Source organism: Ciconia boyciana, chromosome 3, assembly GCF_034638445.1.
Source record: "Ciconia boyciana chromosome 3, ASM3463844v1, whole genome shotgun sequence".
In the NCBI taxonomy this organism is placed as follows: domain Eukaryota; kingdom Metazoa; phylum Chordata; class Aves; order Ciconiiformes; family Ciconiidae; genus Ciconia; species Ciconia boyciana.
The window spans coordinates 107,139,717-107,158,856 of record NC_132936.1 but is presented as its reverse complement, the minus strand read 5'-3'; the positions used below and the strand labels follow the sequence as shown (position 1 = coordinate 107,158,856).

Sequence of the window (19,140 nt, the reverse complement as noted above, 5' to 3'; positions counted from 1 at the left end):
GTATTATCAACACTGTTCTCAGCACAAATCCAAAACATAGCCCCATACCAGCCACTATAAAGAAAATTAACTCTATCTCAGCTGAAACCAGGACATACAAGTAGGCCACAATACTAAGGATAAGCAGGACTTACTGTTTATTTCGAATTCGCCCCTGGAACAAGCCCAGTTTGTTCAGGAGATTAACTATTGATCAGCAGAGCCTTGTGCTGCTGTTGGACTGTGTGGGAGGCACGTGCAGAGATAGTCTGCCACCTGCTCACCTTCTGCATCATTTGAAACCCCTTCTTATGCTACTTTACTGAGCAAATTGGGTTTTTTACGAGGTAAGTTACCTGTCTTGCATCTGTGGCATGGGGCTCTTCTGAAGGTTGCTTCCTTTCCATCCTGCTCAGTCACACTGTCTGGCCCCAAGATCACGAGAGTCCCTGTAAGCCCCCCAGGATCCCCAGGAGGATGCGGTGTTGTGCCGAGCGCTGCAGATTTCCTGCTCCACTCACCAGTACAGGCTTCCCCTCCTGCTCTCACTTGTAACCCTGAACGGCCAGTCTGAAATGGGGCAGAACTGGTGTGCTCGAGATGGGACTGATGCAGGGAAGACTCGAGGGGTACCTCCGGCAGGGCAGATCTCCTCACACACAGGCTTTCCTTGCTCCATTGCTCCTGGCAGCTGCGGCAGCTGCCTGGCAGCAAGCCTGAATCCACCACATGCCGTCCCACTGCGGCACAGGCAGGCTGTGACCACGCACCCACGGTGAGACACCCCGTCCTCCATATCCCTGGGACCCCCCCATTGCGCCAGGTAAATCACAGGTGCTAAACTGCTTGGGCTGGTTTGACCAGACCTCCCCCACCACCTTCAAATGGTTGACCTGCTGAGTTAAAAATAATTACTCGTGATGACTTTTATGACGCTGCCACAGACACAAGAGGAGAGCCAGCCCTGCTGAGCAGACTGAGGGCACTTGTGCGCTCTCAGTTAATCTTCTCATTTAACATGGAGTCAATATTTTGTAATTTAATTGAATTCACACGGAGATCTTTAATCTGCAACCACACCCACAGGAGCAGAAAAATGCTCTCAGACAGATATCTAATGTATTAGCAAATGTTCAACAAAACTGCCATCACTGTCTAATTAGTAAGCACTGTTTGATAAGCAGTACTTACAAGCATGAATCAAAACAAATTACCATAAGTACTAAAGGGAAAAAAACCCCGCAAACTGCTTTTCAAATCTAACAATAAAAGGAATGCATCAAATGAAATAAATAAATGAAAAAAAAGTTAATATTTATGCTGGCCACAAGTTTTTCAAAAAGCAAAGGCATTCCTAATGAACATTGCTGCTTATTTTCACAAGCTTAAGGCAAAAATGAGTAACTATCTTCTGTGATTTCCTGAGCACTGGTATTATTCACCACTGTGCAAATCACAAAATGCAGAAAGCTTTCGCCCTCCGGACTTCAGTCTGAGAGGCATCAAAATGACAGGATTTGGAATAAGAGAAAAATCATTCTCGATGATTTACTGCTTGCTCCCTTCTTCAGGGTGCCAGAAAAAACAGGTCTGGAGTCTATATATATATTTTACCAGCATGAGAATTTGGAGAAGTATGAACCTATATAGCATGATGGTGCTGTGAATAGCTACAGCTCCTCCCTAGTTACATATCATGGGCAGCACAATGGTGCACAAACTCAGTGTCTTTCAGTTTGAAGGATTTGTTAACTAAATTCAGAAATAACTAGCCTTTGCTAGTGATTGCATATTAATTTAGAGACAAAACTATTTCTAAATCCAAGAAGGACGTTAAACTTCTGTTCCCTAATCTACCGGCCTGGAGCCTAAGGAGATTTTGTTCAGACCAGCCCTGAAAAGCAGCTGTTACATTCAGCCCTGACTCTTCTTGAAGACTACAGCATGAAGGAGCTTAAAGAGGAATAACAGAAGGCAGTAGCATCTGCATAATCTCTCCACTCCAGCTATGATACAAGGAACGTAAAATTAGAAATAGCTGCAGAGAACATGGTTGTGGCTTAACATTTCAGGTCTAAGACTACAGCCTTTGAGAAAAGCCTTCTTCACCCATACACCAGGCACCTTGCAAAAAGCCTCCAGTAAATAGCTTGACCAGCAGGTTTGTTTAATCCTCCATCCCAGGCACACCTGTGCTTACTCAGGAGCCACCAACTCCTTCTTCTGCTCTAAAGCAATGTGAATAGAGCCATTCAGACAAAATGTAGGTACTGCTTTTTTTACAGTTCACAGCCTCTCGTGCAACAGGCTTGTGTTTGCCATTGCCAGAGCAGCCACAGTAAACCTGCACCTAAAAGGGAATGACCCTGTTTTCAATTGCTTGTAACTTCATTGAACTTCAGGACAGTTGTGCTGAAATTCTCCGCACCAGGTTCTTGCCTCAGGCTCCTTAAAACGTGCCTGGTCAGATGAAGGATTTGCAGTATCAATCCCACAGCAAACCAGGGCTGGGCTCTCTTGGTCATGAAAGTGGGTGATGCTGGCATATCTTGAAAAAGCATGGTGTCAGCTCATAAGCATCCACATGACAAATTTTCAGGTGGAACAAATTTTATGGAAAAAGTAATAACATATCTGCCTTCAGATGCAGTGGGCAACTGGAGATAATTCTGATAGAGGCAAACCTAGATTCACTTGTAGCAGCAGCTCAATCAGAAGTCTAAGATGAATGATGAGGAAAGAGCTGAAGAATTACTCGTTTCCACTAAAAAAAAGACAAGCGACTGGGGAGCTTGTAGGTCTTCAATATCTGCACAGTGCTGTACTTTGGAAAGTACATAAAATACTGCACTGAGGGGGTGATTTGGGTGGACATTACAAAAAAATCCCAGTGACAAAGACAGCAAAATGCTGGCCTAGATTAGGTGACAGGGTGTCAGGTTGGAGCCAGATGTAGGCTGGGCTTGTCTCAGCGAAGGAATAGGGTTAAATGCCCACACCAGGGATATGCCAGTTATTTTTCCAGTGACTCTCTGATAATTCAGCAAAAGGCAGGGATGAGGAAATGACACGGCCGAGTATGCAGTTATCCTATGCTGATTTCAACAAGATATGATAAAAATTATATTATGCACACACACACAAATTATATCCTTCTTCCAAATTTAGAACAAACAATAAATTCAAAAGATTCCTTCATAGAGAGGAGGGGAGGATAAAAGCATTGCTGTTTCCTCTTACAATCTTCAAGGAAATCAGAGTTCAGTGAGTCATGCACTAGAAATGAGCTCAGTGACATTCATGTAGGGAAAAATCTCAGGCAAATAATTGGCGATGATAGAATTAAAAATAGAGTCATTAATGATAGATGCCTTTTAATGGAGCTAGAGCAATGAGATAAAGGGATCTTTTTGTGAGGCTTTTCATACATGGGGAATCATAAATACATAAAAGCTGGGCAGGTCGGTAGGCTACTTCGTTCGCTGTCCAGTCATATAGCAAGATGAATTGAAAATCGTCTTTTTCCTTCAGTCAAACGTTAAACTTCAGTCTCTCTAAATTCACCAGGACAATACAGAAATGGTTGTTCCAGGCAAATGTTCGGCCCAGTATTAACTAATGCAGGCTAATGATGGTACAGGTTCTCCTCATGTTCCATAATTGCAATTCTCCAGGTGAGTATAATATCAGTCAGGCAGCTTTAGGAATCTGAATAGTCAGGGTGGGGCTGCATGTCATCTGGGAGAGCAGGTAAAGACCGAAGGAGAGGCTTTACTGGGGAGCAGTGCACTTATTCTGCAGCACAAGGACTAACACGCTTCTGCAGCTATGGTTTAGCAGCCATCACGGGGGAGGATGGGATTCACCAAGGACAGGAAAGTCCCCACCCTAATTCAGGCACAGCTGAAAAAGCAATCTGATGCTAGCTTAGTGTCCCAGGAAAGGAAGGAGCAAGGATTGGTTTATGGGTAGCAGAAACAGGGGAATACAGAAAGCATCAGGAGGCAAGTGCAGGCGGCATGCTGGAGCTGGGGTCCAAGGCAGCTCCTGGGGGGGGTCATTCCAATCTGCCGACCTCTGTTCCTCCTGCATTTGAAATTATGTGTCCTGTCTTAAGCAGTTGTGATGACTCCAGCAGAGGATGAGATTCAGAAACAAGAAATGGCCGTGGCTCATCCCCTTTCCTCCAGTGAAACATCCTTAACGAATGTTTTTAAGGCATGGCAAAAACCTCAGGGCAAAGTGTAATGCATTTTTAGGTGCTGAAGGAAAAAAAACCAAAACCCAAGAACAATGCTCCTATGGCTTTACATTTGAGACACTTGCAAACAGGAGGCTCAGGATTCACTTGGGTAGAAAACGTGGAGACGTGTGTTACAGTGCTGGGACTCAACATCCTAAAGATGGGTCTGGACAAACCAGGAGGCCAGCCTAGGGCAGGACAGGAAATCCCTGCAGGAGATGAGACAGAACAACGAGGCAGGCTGACAAGGCTGGAAATCTGATTTTTTCCCAGGAGATGGCACTAAAGGATAATTGCCTTTCAGCCAGCATCGTGCAATGCAGTGGAAACTTCGCTGGGGGCCAAACTTCCTCAGGCAGTTTGCACTGCCATCTTCACAAGTCGCTCCTTGTTATCAGAAGCAAAGCTTTATTCTTAGCATCTGTGCTTTTAGCAAGGGTGAGGATGTCTGTCTTTTACATCTCCATACAGTTGGTAAATATAAGCTTTCTGCTCGTCACGGCAGGATCCCGCCTCAGAGAGTCACCCGGGCTGGACGGACCCCAGGAGGTCTCTCCTCCAGCCTCCTGCTCACAGCAGGGTCAACGCTGGATTCGCACTGGGTTGCTCTGCACTTTGTACAGTCATGCCTTAAAAGCCTCCAGGGACAGAGACTTCCCAGCCTCCTGAGGCATGCTTCTCATGCTTAATGATCATATTAGTGCTTTTTTTCCCCTTATATCCGGCTGGAAACTCCCCAGTTTCAATTTATGACCATTGCCCCTTGCTGTCTGGCTGTGGACCTCAGTAGCCTGACTTCATCTTGTTGGCAACCCCTTCTTAGGTACTGAAAAGCTGCTGTCAGGTCTCTCCTAAGTCTTCCCTCCTCCAGCTGAACAAGCCCAGAGCCCTGAGCCTCTCCTCGTAGGCAACGCAGGATTCAGAAAGGAGCACCGCCCTCTGAGCTCAGGCTAGACTTCATCCCAAAACAGGCCTGGCAGCCTGATGCTACTTCCTACAAGGAGAAGAAAGGGGAGAATTTTATTCCTTTACTTTCTTTTAATTTAATTATCTCCATTAGTCTACAAGCTCTCTAGGCTCTCTACTGCTCCTTGAAGAAAAAGGATTTCCAAAGCACACGCTGTACAGGTAACTGCAGCAACTTCGTACACATTTTAGGACCAGTTTTGTCTCAGAAGAGGCCAGTGCCTAGCTAACAAGGGACTCGGGATACAGAAAAAGAGACAACTGGTTTTACAGCAACCCAACACAAAACCTGCCCCCTTGCCACGGGCAGAGGACAGAAAGGTCTTTCATCCCTGAAGTGAACCTTGGCCTGGGACTGGCAAAGCCCTGGAAGTGCTGAGGTGACGTGGTGTGGTGTGGTACGGCTCTCCTCGGTTACAGCACTTCAAAAGCAAGCTGTGCAGGAGTGCTTCCTTGCTGCTAATGTTGCAGGACAAAGGACAATAGCTGTGAGTCCTCTGCCATTTCCTCAGAGCCTACGGTAAACCAGAGTAGTAATTAAATGCTCTGGCAAAACCAGCAGAAATAAGCTTTATTCTGCTCCTTGACTCATTGAGCAGGCACTAGGAATAGCCGGGGATTTAATTTAAAAGTGACTTGCCAGGCTGTCAGGTTAGTGGAGTTCATTCCTGAGAGAAGCTTGGACGAGTTGACTACTTCTTGCCACTCTTGCATGCATTCAGCTTCCTGAACTTATTTATCCTGCCATTTGTTATAAAACATGGTGAAAGGCAGGTAGAAACCTGAAGGGAACGAGATAGCACAGTAGCACACCACTGAAAACAAAAACCTGTGAGGTGAAACGATGGGTAGAGGTGCCAAGCGAGTGCCTGAAGGGAGGAACGCATTTTGTCCAGCTCAAACATCAAATCTTCCCTGTGTGCCTGCTGTACTGTAATATGTACCGCATCCCACCTTTCTCGATGAGGGTCGAATGTCTCTTTTGTTCCTCAAAGGAACCAGGAGATAAGCTGCGGACAAGACCACTTTAAGAAAAGAGCCTGCCTGCGCCCGTGGGTTGAAAGCTCTCCCTGCTGGGGTGACTCGTCCAAGGCCAGCCTTGCCACGAGCACATAAAGCCTGTGCAGAAGCCAAGAGTTAATCCTGGATTGCCCTCCTGGCTTGGCATGCTGTCAGGGCTGCCCTGGAGAGCCCAGCCTCCCTCACGGTCACCGACGTCTCGCTCTCCTCCGAGTCATTTGCAGACTTCCAACACAACAACTCTGCCTCGGATGGAGGTTGGTATTTCTTGTTGGCTGAGCAGACAACCTGCCACCCAATGCTGAGTGAGTCAGGGAGTATTTCCTCTTGTCTCCCATGCCAGAGACAACACTTAGCAACAGCGCTGCAGGATCTGCCCTGTCCCACCTGTTTGCATCGTAGACCTGGCACAGGAGGGATGCTGCCACGATTGACAAGAACTACAGGCCTCTGCCATCCACCCAGCTGAAAAATGAACCTCGTCCCCCAAATTCAGATTTTCTAGACGCTGCTGCGTCAGCTGGGCTGGTGAAGAGAGTAGCAAACCCTCAGGCCAAGGCTTGCTCCGCCAGCTGAGGAGTGAATTACTGCTCAAGGAGAACTGCTAAGCAGCACTAATTGGTAGCCTCAGTGGGAACTGCCAGTTCATTCTGAGGAAGGAAAAGAGGCTGGCATGAATCACCAGCTGTTTTATAGCAACAGCATAGGTTACTTGCTTGCTTTTTCTTTCTCTTTTGTCCTTTGTTTTTGGTCTATTTTAGAAACACCCGTTCAGCAGAAGCTGACTTGCCACCACTATGCATCAAGCTTTTCTTTTCTCAGGCTCACACAGAAATAGCATTTAAATATCATTCTGGTTCTGTATGGATAGCAATCAGGTTATTCCCTTAAATTTGCACCAGGTGAGCAGAGACCGTATGCCAGCAGGCAAAAGTCAGCGGTAACCATTGTGCTAACCACAAGCTAAAGTTCATGTTTACCTTTGTGGAAAGTCCCTGCACTGAATGGGTTGGACCCTGGGAGTTGCAATGAGGGAGCAGCCTTGCTATTCAGAGGACACATGGACAAATAGAGGGACACTCATTTCACACAGAAAAATGGAGACAGAAATCTCCCCTGCATTGCTTTAGTCATTTAAAAAAAAGCTCTAATGATTCATGCTGTAAAAGCACTGTAAAACATAGAGTGGTGTAACAAAATTTGAAGTTAATCCCAAAATATGCAAGCTGATGTGGCAGGTGGGTGTTAGGGCAGCCCTGTTCTTACTGCAGAAGACACAGCAGTTATCAATACCCTCTGGCATGCTGGTGGGGCCGACTGGAGGGACAGGTCTGTCCCCCCAAGGAAGCTCAAGAGAAACAACTAAAGGCATGAAATCAACGAGTGGAATCCTTTTGTGGCTATTCCTACCCCAGCTTGTGCAGCCTCAGATCCTCTACAGCCTCATCTCCACACCTTGCCTTTCCTGAACGTTTCCATGCAGTCTGGGCTACAACCGTGTCCTTCTAGAAGAGCGCTGAGGCCACGGGCAGAACAACACGGGGAAGTTTACATTGCAGCTTCCCCTTGCTGCCTGGGCCACCGCTGAGAAACTCCTCCTTTGTGTGCTTACTTATGTGTGTAGGTGAACACATGACATGGATCACATTACTTTTATTTATAGTCCAATTAGAAAAGAGCATTAAAAAATCCACCTTTGTTTCATTTGCTACATTTAAAAGAAATACAGTCTGGTTCGCTAAGACGTGCAAAGTCCTTCATTCAAAAAAAGGCGAAGAAAGCAAATGAACAGCTTTTTTTTTTCCAGAATGTAAGTCAAGTCCGTGATTACAAAAACACTATCAAAACTAGAAAGATCTAGAATACAGAGAAAGTGCTAGCAGGGAAATCCTTTACTGCTACCATAAAAGACTGATAGAAAAAAACCAAACAAAACCAAAACCCACAGAATTTTGAAGGCCCATAAACCCTCTTGTTCCTGTGTCATCAGTACAAGATTTATATCCCTGGAGGTGCGACATGGAAGCTCCTCCATCCGCACCACTGAGCTGAGCCATCTGATGTTGGCATTCTCCATTCTCTAGCTACAACTTCCACATATGGAAATGAAGATGGAGCTGGCAGGGTATTTGGCCCCATTCTGATACAAAACGATTGTACATTCTTATACCAAATGCTGTATGTAGGTTTTTTTCAGATGCAGCTGGTAATCCATTTTCTTTTCCAGTGAACACCACAGAACTGGGTGTTCTTACAGCCCCAGCTTCCAGAATCCGGTATGTCAGATATAAACTCCATTCTCAGTAAGAGAAATATATGCAGGTTTCACAGCAGCAGAGGAAAAGTTTGAAATATTAATCACAGTGAACCTTTAACGCCCCAAAATCGGAAGACAAACACACCTCATTTTCTTTCTGGATTTTTACATCAGTCTTAAGATTTAAAGGCCCATGATCTCCAGTGTTTGAGATGAACAACAGTGATGCAGCAAATCTCACCATGTCTCAGACCACAGTCCATTTATATCTGAGTACACTTTTAAGTATACTCATAAACTTAACCCTCGGGGGGGGGGAAGGACATCACAAAACCGAAGACTACCTTTTCCTGATCCCTCGTTATCTGTTTCCTCCACTGCTTTGACAACTCCCCTCAGTAGCCACTCAGATCTCCACCTCCCTGGCTGCCTCCCGTCCTCTACTTCCCTTCATTTCTCTCTCCCTCATCTACTTGCTTTTCCATCTGTCCTTGGCTCCCTTCCACACATAGCCCAAAGCTTTAAGAAAACCAACTCATGTCCGAGAACAAACTTCAGCTCAATTAGTCGAAGATGATTTCCTCATCCTTGCATTTCTTCAACCCGATCTGATTTTATAAAGCACTGGAAGTTTTTGCAGAGAAGAGTACTCAGTCCGGGGGAAGGGGCTGGCGGAGGTGCTCGGGGCTGGGACTGGCTGTCCAAGAGGTTTCTCAGGTGCGGGTCTCAGATTTAATCCTAGGAAAGCAGCAATGGCCTCACATCCTCCCCGGTGGGGCGTGCGGAGCCACGCTAGCGGACGAAGGATGCCACCTGAGCTGCCACCCCAAAGGGAGCGGAATAGGCCACCGCTAATCCTTGCAGGCCGACCACCAAGTAGCGGCATCCCTTCTGCAGAGCTTTGCCAACGTTCTGCGGAGAGAGACGGGAGAAGGGGATAAAAAAAAGGAGAGGTGACAGAAAATACCTTCACATAAAATCGTTCTGACAGCCAGTGTCACCAACCCAGAAAACGAACTGCTCCCACAGCTAATGAGGGCTTGAGCATGGAACAACATTCTACCATCTATTTTTATACAGAAACACACCCACAGAGTATAGGTAAACTGAATGGATACAGCTTCCACAGGAAGCCAGGCTTTTACGTGGGCTTCTATTCAAGAGTAAAATTAGTTTAAATTCACACCTAATTTGCAGAGGTAGGCGTTTCCCCCCCCCCCCCCCACATGTTCTAAGCATATTAGTAACTCTTAAAAGCACATAAGCTGTTAAAACTGGTGCTGAACAAGAAGGCAGTAAATCACTGAGAATACTTTCGTGGAAATGTCATTGCTTTTTGTCAAAACAAGATTTTTTTGGTCAAAATAAGAATGTTTTGACCCACTTTCACGTCTGTACACGTTTAAGAACTCATCTGTGTACTGCATTAGAGATAACTTGCTACAGATTATTTAAACTAAAAACCTTAACCCAATTTTAATTTCACTCTTGATAGTTTTTGCTCATAGGGCTGGTCATGACTGGGGAATTATTACAATGTGGTCAGTCTGGGAGGAATATCAGAATTAACTGTTATGGTTATATGGTTATCAGAATTAACTTTATGGTTATGTGGGACTAGATGAAAATCGTCTCTTGTAATAAGGAAAACACTGAAACAGAGGATATATTTTTAAATATAATTAAATCTGTGAAATCCAGTCAATATCTATTATATTCCGAGGATTTCTTAAAGCCAGATTACAGTGGTACCGGCACAAGAAAACCTTCAGCTGTCACGATGCCACTGCATAGCTGAATTTGGCTGTATTTACTCCTATGGAAACTTACTTGAAGGGAGTTAAGATGGCAAAATAAAAAGGCAGCTCAAACCCAGGAGCAGAGCCTGGGGACGGCGGAGGAGACGCAGGGCCTTCCCTTCCCATGTCCACCCCTGTCCTATGTCGCACTGGTGACTTCTTTCCTCCTTCCTGCACCATATACAACTTACCTACCCGCACCTCACCGACGCTTTCACGAGTGGTCTTTACTGCCAAAGCTAAATGGCAAACCTTCCCCGTGGGGATGTTGTCTGACCAATACGAACAGGAATACGCAGTGTTCAAGAGCTACCCTGTGCTCTAAACACTATTAGAAGCACCCTTATACCGACAGCACATGTAGCAACAGCACATCAGCAAATTTATGAAGTGCTGCGACATAACCGTGCTCACGGAACTGCTCCGTGTAAGTCAAGCCTACAGTGGAAGCTCTTTGGACTTGAGACTGCTGCATACTACACGTGTTCACTGTGACTTGGAAATCACAGTGTTGGAAACTCCAAGTATCAAATCCATCATGAAAGAATGAAATATTCCATTAATCTCTTTATGAAGCAGTAGTATTTGTGAGGCAGCCCATGGCTGTGCTGTCATCTGTAAATTCTGTGAATTTCAAAATTAAGTAACTTTGCCAAGCTAACCGGCATTTTCTGGATGCCAGGCATAGCAAGCTTATCTTTAACAAAATCATTATTTTTTTAAAGAATGCAGTAGAAAGTCAGGTCTCCTGCCGACATCTGTAATCTCTCCGGTAGGAAAAGATCCCAGGCAGGTTTTTCCTGCTAACTCGGAAACTTTTTTTTGCTACAAATACCCAAGACATACCTAAGCTGTATTTAAGCGACACGAACGACAGAAAAATAATCGAATTCTTCCAAACAGCACTTTTGTTATTAAAGGCACCCGCCCTGCAGGGGAAAAAAACCAGTCCCAGACCGCGGGACTCGTGACTTTCCACGCAGGAAAGCAAAAGAACAATTTTGAGCCAAAACAGTAATTACACAACGAAGAACGTGTTGCATTTTTTCTTTAACTCGTACCAGTGATTTTCAGGGGACACCTGGAAGGTAAACTGGCAGATGAGTGTACTGGAGGTATTTTATTACCTTTTCTTCGGGTCACTGAAGTAGAAGGAAAAAAAAAAAAGGCAGGCCGATTAACTGGAAGTTTTAAGAAACGGTGTCAAAACAATGACGCCGAGGGAAATACAGAACAAAGAAAGGCAAAGTACCCGTCACATGGATCAGCTTAGTGTCGTTTTCACCCCGAAACGGCAGATTTCCTACTCTTGGATCCAGGCGAGGCTCGCTGCCGTGCCTTCCCCAGCAGGACCGGCTCCCCCCCGGCAGGAGCCAGAGCCAGAGCGAGCCAGCGGGCTCACTGCCGCCTCGGGGCCAAGCGCCGGCGCCTAAAACGCCTGAAGGCCACGGCGGGCTGCCGAGAGCCCCTCGGAAAGTCGGTGCCGAGCCCCGCCCCACCCCAGGGCCCCCGCTGGGGCTGCCGCGGGCGGCGGCGGCCGGCCCGGGAGCGCTCTGCCCTCACCTTGCCGTACTTCTTCAGCCGCTTCCCGTAGGGCCGCTTGCCGGCGGCCCGCGGCGGGCGCAGCGGCTCGTAGGAGTCGGGCAGGAGGGCGAAGCGCACCTTCCTGCCGGCTGCGCCCTCCTCCTCCAGCGCCGCCGCCCGCGGGGCCCCCGCGCTGCCCCCAGCCGCCGCCTCCTCCTCCTCGCCGGGCAGGATGGAGACCTGGTCGTCGCCGGGCCCGCGGCGGGAGTACCTGCCCCTCGCCTTGGCGCCCAGCCGCGCACCCACCGTCATGGTGCCGCCGGGCGCCGACCCGCCTCCGCGGACCTCCGGCCGCTTCCTCCGCCGCCGCCGCCGCGCCACAGGTGTGGCCGGAGGCGGCCGCTGCCCCCTCCCCGGGGCGGGACGGCTGCGGGAAGAAGCGCCTCGGCCCCCGCCGCCCTGCGGGCCGTGCCCGCCCAGACCGGCCCGGGGCAGCCGGGCGAGGGCTGGCGGGGCCGCGGCGTCGGGCACCGGCACCCCCGGCCCCGCCGCGGCTCTGGTGCGGAAACCCGCGTCTCGCCTTGCTGGGGAAGCGGGGAGGTGCTGGGGGAAGCCCGGGACTCGTCCCCCGCCGGCTCAGGAGAGGGGAAACCCAGCCTGTCGCTAGCGGTGGGGCTGGGGGCCGCAGCCCCTGCCCTGCGGCCGGGCTGCCTCGGCCTCCGCGCCCCGGCCCCCAGCGAAACGCTGAGCCGGTGCCTGTCGCGGCATCGCACGCACCGCTCCACGCCCACAGCGGGTTTGGGAGAGCACACTCCTTTTACCGTCCAAAAGAGACCAAACTCCCTGGTAGTCCCTCTGTTGGAGGTGTTCCTACCTACAGCCTCGGGTGAACGGCATCCTCGGCGTACAGGGCTCCCTTCTGCTACCCCCGGCCAAGGGGAAAGTGTCCAAGCCTTCATTTAAAGGCAAAGTTTCTCGGTGGTTTTCGCCCAGATGCAGGGGGAGGCTGGCAGCTGGGTGGGCTGCAGTTTGATGCCTGCACTTCCTCAGCAGCGTTCGTGTAGCTGGGGTAGATCAAGAAAAGCAAAATTGTATAGGGAGGGTTGGTATAATTTATTAAACCAGTGGTATATTTGTCAACATTTGATACATACACAAATACTTTGGACAAGCAGATGTAATAAGGGGACAGACTAATCCTTTACTGCGTATTTTTCTTACTGAGGAACAAAGCCTTGAACCTGTGCCTCCCCGAGATGTGCCCTTAACATTCAGCAAGTAAATCCTGCACCTAGTGTAGTTATCTGCCCAGGGACGCTGTTTCACCATCGCCACAGCTCCAGCCAGAAAGCCGTGTGATGGACAGCTTGGCCAGTCTGCTCAAGGGTGCAAGATGTGAGCGAAGTCTCAGCTCTGTTGCTGCCGGAAAAACGCTCTGTTCCTTCCCCTATTTTATATTAAAGGCGTCACCACTCCTGCTACCATCGTCGGGTTTTTAATTTATATCTCTAGAAGGTTGAGGTGGAGACCTAAACCCGGACAGGATTTCATGCTCCGAGTACCAGTCCCAAATGGCCACCTACCACAGACCATGCGTGGCCCTCGGAGCTCCTCCTTCCTCCGGGCTCTGGCTGCAGCAGTGCCTGCAGGGCCCATTTCTGAGCCACCCAGTTCTCTCCCCCAGCTCCTGGAGCCAGATGCTGAACTTGCTTACGTCCGGGAGGTGCAGGCATGGCCTAAACGCTGCAGAGACAGTGCAACAGGGTAGCAGCGTAGGTCCTGTCCCACCTACCTATTTTAACAATAATCACATGGTAAGGAGCCTGAAGCAGCAAGGTACAGGAGTTAAATGTTGCATGCTCTGATACATTGCTGTAGATTTTAATGTGCTGCTTTCTTAGATACTTTGAAGGATGAAGTAAGTGCTTGATACTGATTAAGTAGCAGCATCAGGAAATAAAATATCAGTAATCTGTAAGCAGCTGTTGAATGGGACCTTTTGTCTTGTTAACCTCAAGCTACCTTGAAAAAATTTAAAGAAAAAAAAAAAAAAGCATTAAATATTTTTCTGGGGCTTTGAAGAGTGTCTAGGTTTTCTATTTATAGATCCATTGCTGAATGTATACTTTGCCCCTAAACGAGAAGTGCAAAGATAGTGAACGATAATCTGTCTTCTCAAGAGGGGCAGGCCTTTCCCCACAGACTGGGTTTGTACCTCACGAGTTTGTTTCTTTGTCCAGAGTTCAGCTATCAAAACCTCAGAGAACAGATCTCTCAATTGAGATTTACTGTCTCCATTTCCATGGCAGCAGGGCAACACAACAAGTTCAGAGATTAAGAGGTCCAAGGTACCTCCTAGGTGTGCGACACTGGGTATCAAAAGTCTCATGTCTAACAGCTCATGGGATTTTAGCGTTATTGTAACTATACGGCATTAATGACACCGCTTGGTTCTCAGGCATTATTTTTCATTCACAGAAGCAGGAGTGAACGTTTATAGTCCTTTCATTGACCTATAAACACTTTAATGTTTTAAATTGGACTGCATGAAAAGGGGTCTACTTAGTCTGGAACTGTCTGTATACCTTAAAGAACGCAAGCAAAAAACCAACCCCAACCCAAACCAGCAGAACCACACGGCAGTCCAACTGTTCACCCCCCACCCACCCGAAACACCCCCTCGAAACGCTGCCAAGAAATGACAATTGAATACGTAAGCCCTCTGAAGATCCGAGACATCCCTATCCCTTCCTGGAGCTGCGGAACGTGACGTGGCATTTAACTGTCTTTTGGATTTCTCAAGTTAAAGCTGTGCTGATAAAAAGCCACGCTGATCCCCTCTCACGTGAAAGTCATGCTGCATTTCAGATCCAAATGTTCTTATCCCGCTCTTACCCAAGGAGTAATTTATACGTATCGGGTACATAACAAGGCAGCTGTTGAGGGACTCAAAACAGGCATTGAGAATTCAGTACGCAACATCTTACTGATTTCCACACTAAGTACGCTCCGCTTGCCAATAAAACCAGCAGTTCTGAAAAAGTCTCTTTCTCGGATCTTCCCATCTTACTCCTGCCAGGAACAGGAGATTTGGAAAGCCAAATGATGTGTTTGGGTGCAGCTACACCTTTTGCACTCAGATTGTGCCCTCGCTGAAGCACTTGGTGTATTTACTACAGAGAGCGTAAGGTGGTTGGTTCACAGCTCGTCTTCCAACAAGGCAAAAGAAGGAAGGAGGGAGGCCAGCAGGGTTTGGGAATCAGGGCAATGTCAGGCTGCTGGCAGTTACTGGAAATAATACCATTTGCAAACTGTCCATCTATAGAAACATTAAATTGGCACTTTGGGGTGCTGTGTTTCATGGGAGACTCGAACTAAAATTTGTAATCTCGGTCCTCTTGAAACGCTGTCTGTGTTTTGTGGAACATTAATACATCTCCAGTTACGTGAAGCGCTGAAAACCAGCAACAATCTAGGGCAGAGTTAGCCGTGTAGAAACAGGGCTTGTAAAGCGGGAAGATAGCTTAAGTACTTAATCTACCATCTCACAGCATGACCTATATTTTTTCCACTGAACCTTCCGAAAAGGCAAAGGGTTTTGTTTCATGACAAAGTTCATAAATGATCTTGGATTAACATCATGGTTACGTTCCAGTGGTGTATTTTCAAGGATAATTGAATACTCATGGACATTTGCGGGTAAATTGAGCAGACACATAAACCCCTCCCGAGGCCGATTTTTGGTGAATTTCTGGAAAAGCTCCTGGACATCCATTTCTAAGAAGCACTAAACCACTGATAGTTTCTGGAAAGACTGGGCCACAGAACCGATATAATGCTAATCCCTGAATTCCGAGAGTGTTGAAGTCTGTACACCTTTAGACTATTTTGCAACCTGCAGTAGTTACTGTGCTTTTATAAAGGGCAAACAACAAGTATTTTAGTATGAGAACTGTTCAAGTAAGTTTTAATAGAGTGCACCAGTGAATCAAGATGACTTGCATCAGATTTAGTTTCAATGAACATCAGATAAAAAAAAGAAAAGGGGCTACAGTTCTTTCTTTCCAAACACCACCCTTTTTCTAAGGCAACAATACACGTCCATTTCCGAACATAACTGTTACATAGGAAAGCTACATCACAGTACAGTATGTAAAGTCCATCTCGGTCAAGAAGCCATTAGAGAATGGCACATTTACTACACTTACAGCCTTCTAACTTAGGGTTACAGAGTTTACCACAGCTTTTTTTTTTAATTTTTATTTTTTTAAAGTGACAATTTCTTAATGAACTTTCTATTCTTCACAAGAGTGTGCAGATGGGGCCCATATGTTGATATTACAGTAATTACGACATTAAATAACATTGCACAACCAACCTCTATGGTTAATTCAGTACAAAATAACAAGTATTAAAATGTACCAGTACTAGTGGTTTTACATAGTTTATAATCATTAATTATGAAGGAAAAAAATGTGGTGTTTTTTTTTTTTTTCTCTTTTCTGTAGGCAAGTGCCTAATTACAAAGCTGCACATTACAGGCATAATGATGTGGAATAAATACAAGAAATCTGGTAAAATATTAAACACAAACAGGTTACATGGGAACAAACTGTACAACCACGAAAGCATAAATCAACAATTTATCATTATAAACAATGTATGTTTAGCTGTAAAATATTATGTGGAATTGCATGTACTCTTTGGAGGCACATGTTCCAAAAGCCAAGCTAATTCCTGAGGTGGTATTATTAACTTATACAATTGGTCAACACTTCAGATTATCTTGTGCTATTAAACAGTCCCAATATTAATATATTTCCATAAAATGGAATTTATAGTATTCTGAAGGCAGCAAACAAGTGATATTTTACACCATGATATTCAAATGAAATAATTACGGTTCTCCATTTTGGTGCTACATTTGTTAATGGACCATGGGAGTAAGCACTGTAATTTGCAGTCAGAACATCACTTACGCCTGGTTTCTGTTCCCCCACAGCTCTGAGCTGGCCCAAGGCAGAACAAAATTTTTAAACTGTAAGTGCCAACACTGTAAACATGTTTGTATTTTTTTTTCCCCAACTAAACACTGTCCAATAACAAGGATAAGAGCCAAAAGATAAGCAGGAACAGTCTCGTGTAGAACAAAAGCCGATTACTCATCGACTTTTGGTTCAAATCATGAACAATCTTTAAATAATTAAAAATGGTCATGCTACAGTTGTGAAAACTATTTTTGTGCATTTGACTCAGGACACAAGTTTTTTAAAAAACACATGATAGAGGTAAGACTTATAAAACCCACCAAAAATGTAAATGATAGGGAAGAACTTTTCCAACTGAAAGCAAACATACATTTCTGTGCAGAAATCTAGACAACTATACAAGATCTGAATTTAAGCAGTCATCTTTTTATTATACAACTCTATGAACATAAAATGAACAGAATGCTCTATATACTTACCTGTACATGTGAACATAACTTCTTTAGCTACAGTTATTTAATATAGGTCATACTGGATTTAACTTTACAATTCTGAATAACTATGTATAACCTTATTGCAGTAAGGGCAATTTCTACATGGGGAGTTTCACAGGCCAATCACATTAGGCGTAACCAGTACATTCAAAGTGTAGATCATGTATGAATCTTCCCTGATCCCAAAAAATTTAGGTTCTCTTTACAGCTTAAGCTCATTTGCTATCTTGGATGCAATGTTCTTAAATGCGATAGAAGTCCCAGATATTCTCTTGAAACGAACTCCATTGAGCGACAATCGTGGCAGTTTGCAGACTTCCATCTCCCACTGAACAAGGCTATCTTGTCGTGCATCGCCGTGAACACAGAAGAGCAAAAACCTCTCTTTTTGTTCGTAATCACAGTTATTAGCGTCTAACACTTTCCGAATCTCTCTCATCATATCGTTTGGGTCCATAGAACTAGTGGTCTTCATACTCCACGTGAACCGCAAGGACCGTGGCTTCGAATCTTTGCTATCCTCCTTCTCTCTGTCTTTTGGCTCCCCAGAAGCACTCCTGGAAGAAGTGACATACAGAACAGTCAAAAATAAAAGCAGTACATTCAAGAGCCAGAAGAGAAATACAGTTCTAGAACAGGGGTTTCTAAACTGCGACTGACACACCACTAGTCACACGCAAGCTAATTCAAAGAGTTAGACAGATACTGTTGGAACAGTTGTGCACCATCTCAGGAGTGTAGACTCGTGCGCTTTGGCACAGCACTGGGAGCTGCTACCAGCACTGGTGCAGCTCCCAGTGGTGGCACACAAGCAAAGCAAGTTTGGAAACTCCTGCTCTAAAACGTTCTGATGACAACATGTGCAATGGTAACTGCAGCAGACACATGTTACTCCATACTGCTCCAAAGAAAGTGGAATCTATGTAAAAGCATGACTGAAGTTCTGCTGATTTCATGATCTGGAGCATGCCATACACCGACAAAACTGAAGTTGAGGGACACAATCCTGAAGCATAAATCATACTGTAAAAGCAGCAGAGGAAGAAACCCCACCCTGCGATTCACAAGTCTTCAGTTAATTCCCTCCCCTCTTTTCTGCCTTTCCCCGCTTTTGCATTTATTATGTATTTTTGACCTCTCTCTGTGTAAAAAGACCTTATAATAATGTGCTTCATTTTAACTGATGAAGCAGAATTTTGTGCTGTGATTTGGTAGTAACCAGCTTGTTTGTCAACCAGTTGAGTACACAGCCAGAAGCTTTTTCACAGAAGAAAGAGTGACATGTAGACCCAAAGCATTTTAGTTGATAAAATGACTTGGACAAAATTTCAAGGGAGTAGTTTCCAATGAATGTTCTTATTCTGATGCTTCCTTATCGAATAGATTACTTATTCCATTGTAGAAAGCATTTTGAGAAAGAGCACTAATTATTTTAAAGTAAATCCACAGCCAACTATTTCTGTTCTTGTCCCAGGTACATAAGATGCCTGATGCCTCCCCACCCATCACTGGGGAAAGGTGCTGTTCTCATTTTGATAGTCTATAAACTGTTACTATTCAGAGAGGAGTCAAAACAAGCATTTTTAATTTAACTTTCAGTGTGATCCCCGAGAACCACATCGATGTTAAGGGATAGAGCATGGCAGGGATAAGATCTCAAACAACTTTTAGCCCAAAACAGACACTGTAGGATGGCAAAAAGTAGAGGAAGCTAGAGAATGAAAGCAAGAGCTGAAAGCAACTTCACACTTCATTTCATTTGAACATTTGATTAATCACTTTTCCCTTTCCAGGTCAAGAATTTGACAGCTAATAGACTTTGAATTGAAAAGGGCTAACATAGATAAAATGCATTGTGTATTAAACAATG

At 45.7% G+C, this 19,140-nt stretch overlaps 2 protein-coding genes across 9 annotated transcripts in view; both read right to left on the bottom strand.

Moving 5' to 3' along the window:
- Positions 1 to 7,853: 7,853 nt before the first annotated feature.
- On the bottom strand, positions 7,854 to 12,513 carry C3H1orf115 (chromosome 3 C1orf115 homolog). Its single transcript, XM_072856983.1, has 2 exons — positions 11,828 to 12,513; positions 7,854 to 9,377 (listed from the first exon to the last, which is right to left on the bottom strand). Exons 1-2 carry the CDS (start codon positions 12,098 to 12,100, stop codon positions 9,258 to 9,260), a joined length of 393 nt encoding a protein of 130 aa, XP_072713084.1. The 5' UTR covers positions 12,101 to 12,513; the 3' UTR covers positions 7,854 to 9,257.
- Positions 12,514 to 15,743: 3,230 nt separating this feature from the next.
- MARK1 (microtubule affinity regulating kinase 1) overlaps positions 15,744 to 19,140 on the bottom strand; it is a 61,217-nt gene continuing 57,820 nt past the window's right edge. For all 8 annotated transcript variants that reach the window (XM_072856974.1, XM_072856979.1, XM_072856975.1 and 5 more), the window contains one exon: positions 15,744 to 17,827. In XM_072856974.1, the coding sequence (XP_072713075.1) occupies positions 17,473 to 17,827 (355 nt within the window). In that variant the 3' untranslated portion in view covers positions 15,744 to 17,472. The remainder of the gene's footprint in view (positions 17,828 to 19,140) is intronic.

What these genes read in the sequence shown, in the direction of transcription:
- C3H1orf115 (XM_072856983.1), bottom strand. Translation starts at nt 12,100, where the DNA reads ATGACGGTGGGTGCGCGGCTGGGCGCCAAGGCGAGGGGCAGGTACTCC. An exon ending in GGCTGAAGAAGTACGGCAAG is followed by an intron (nt 9,378 to 11,827) that starts GTGAGGGCAGAG and finishes CTCTCTCCGCAG; the next exon opens with AACGTTGGCAAAGCTCTGCA.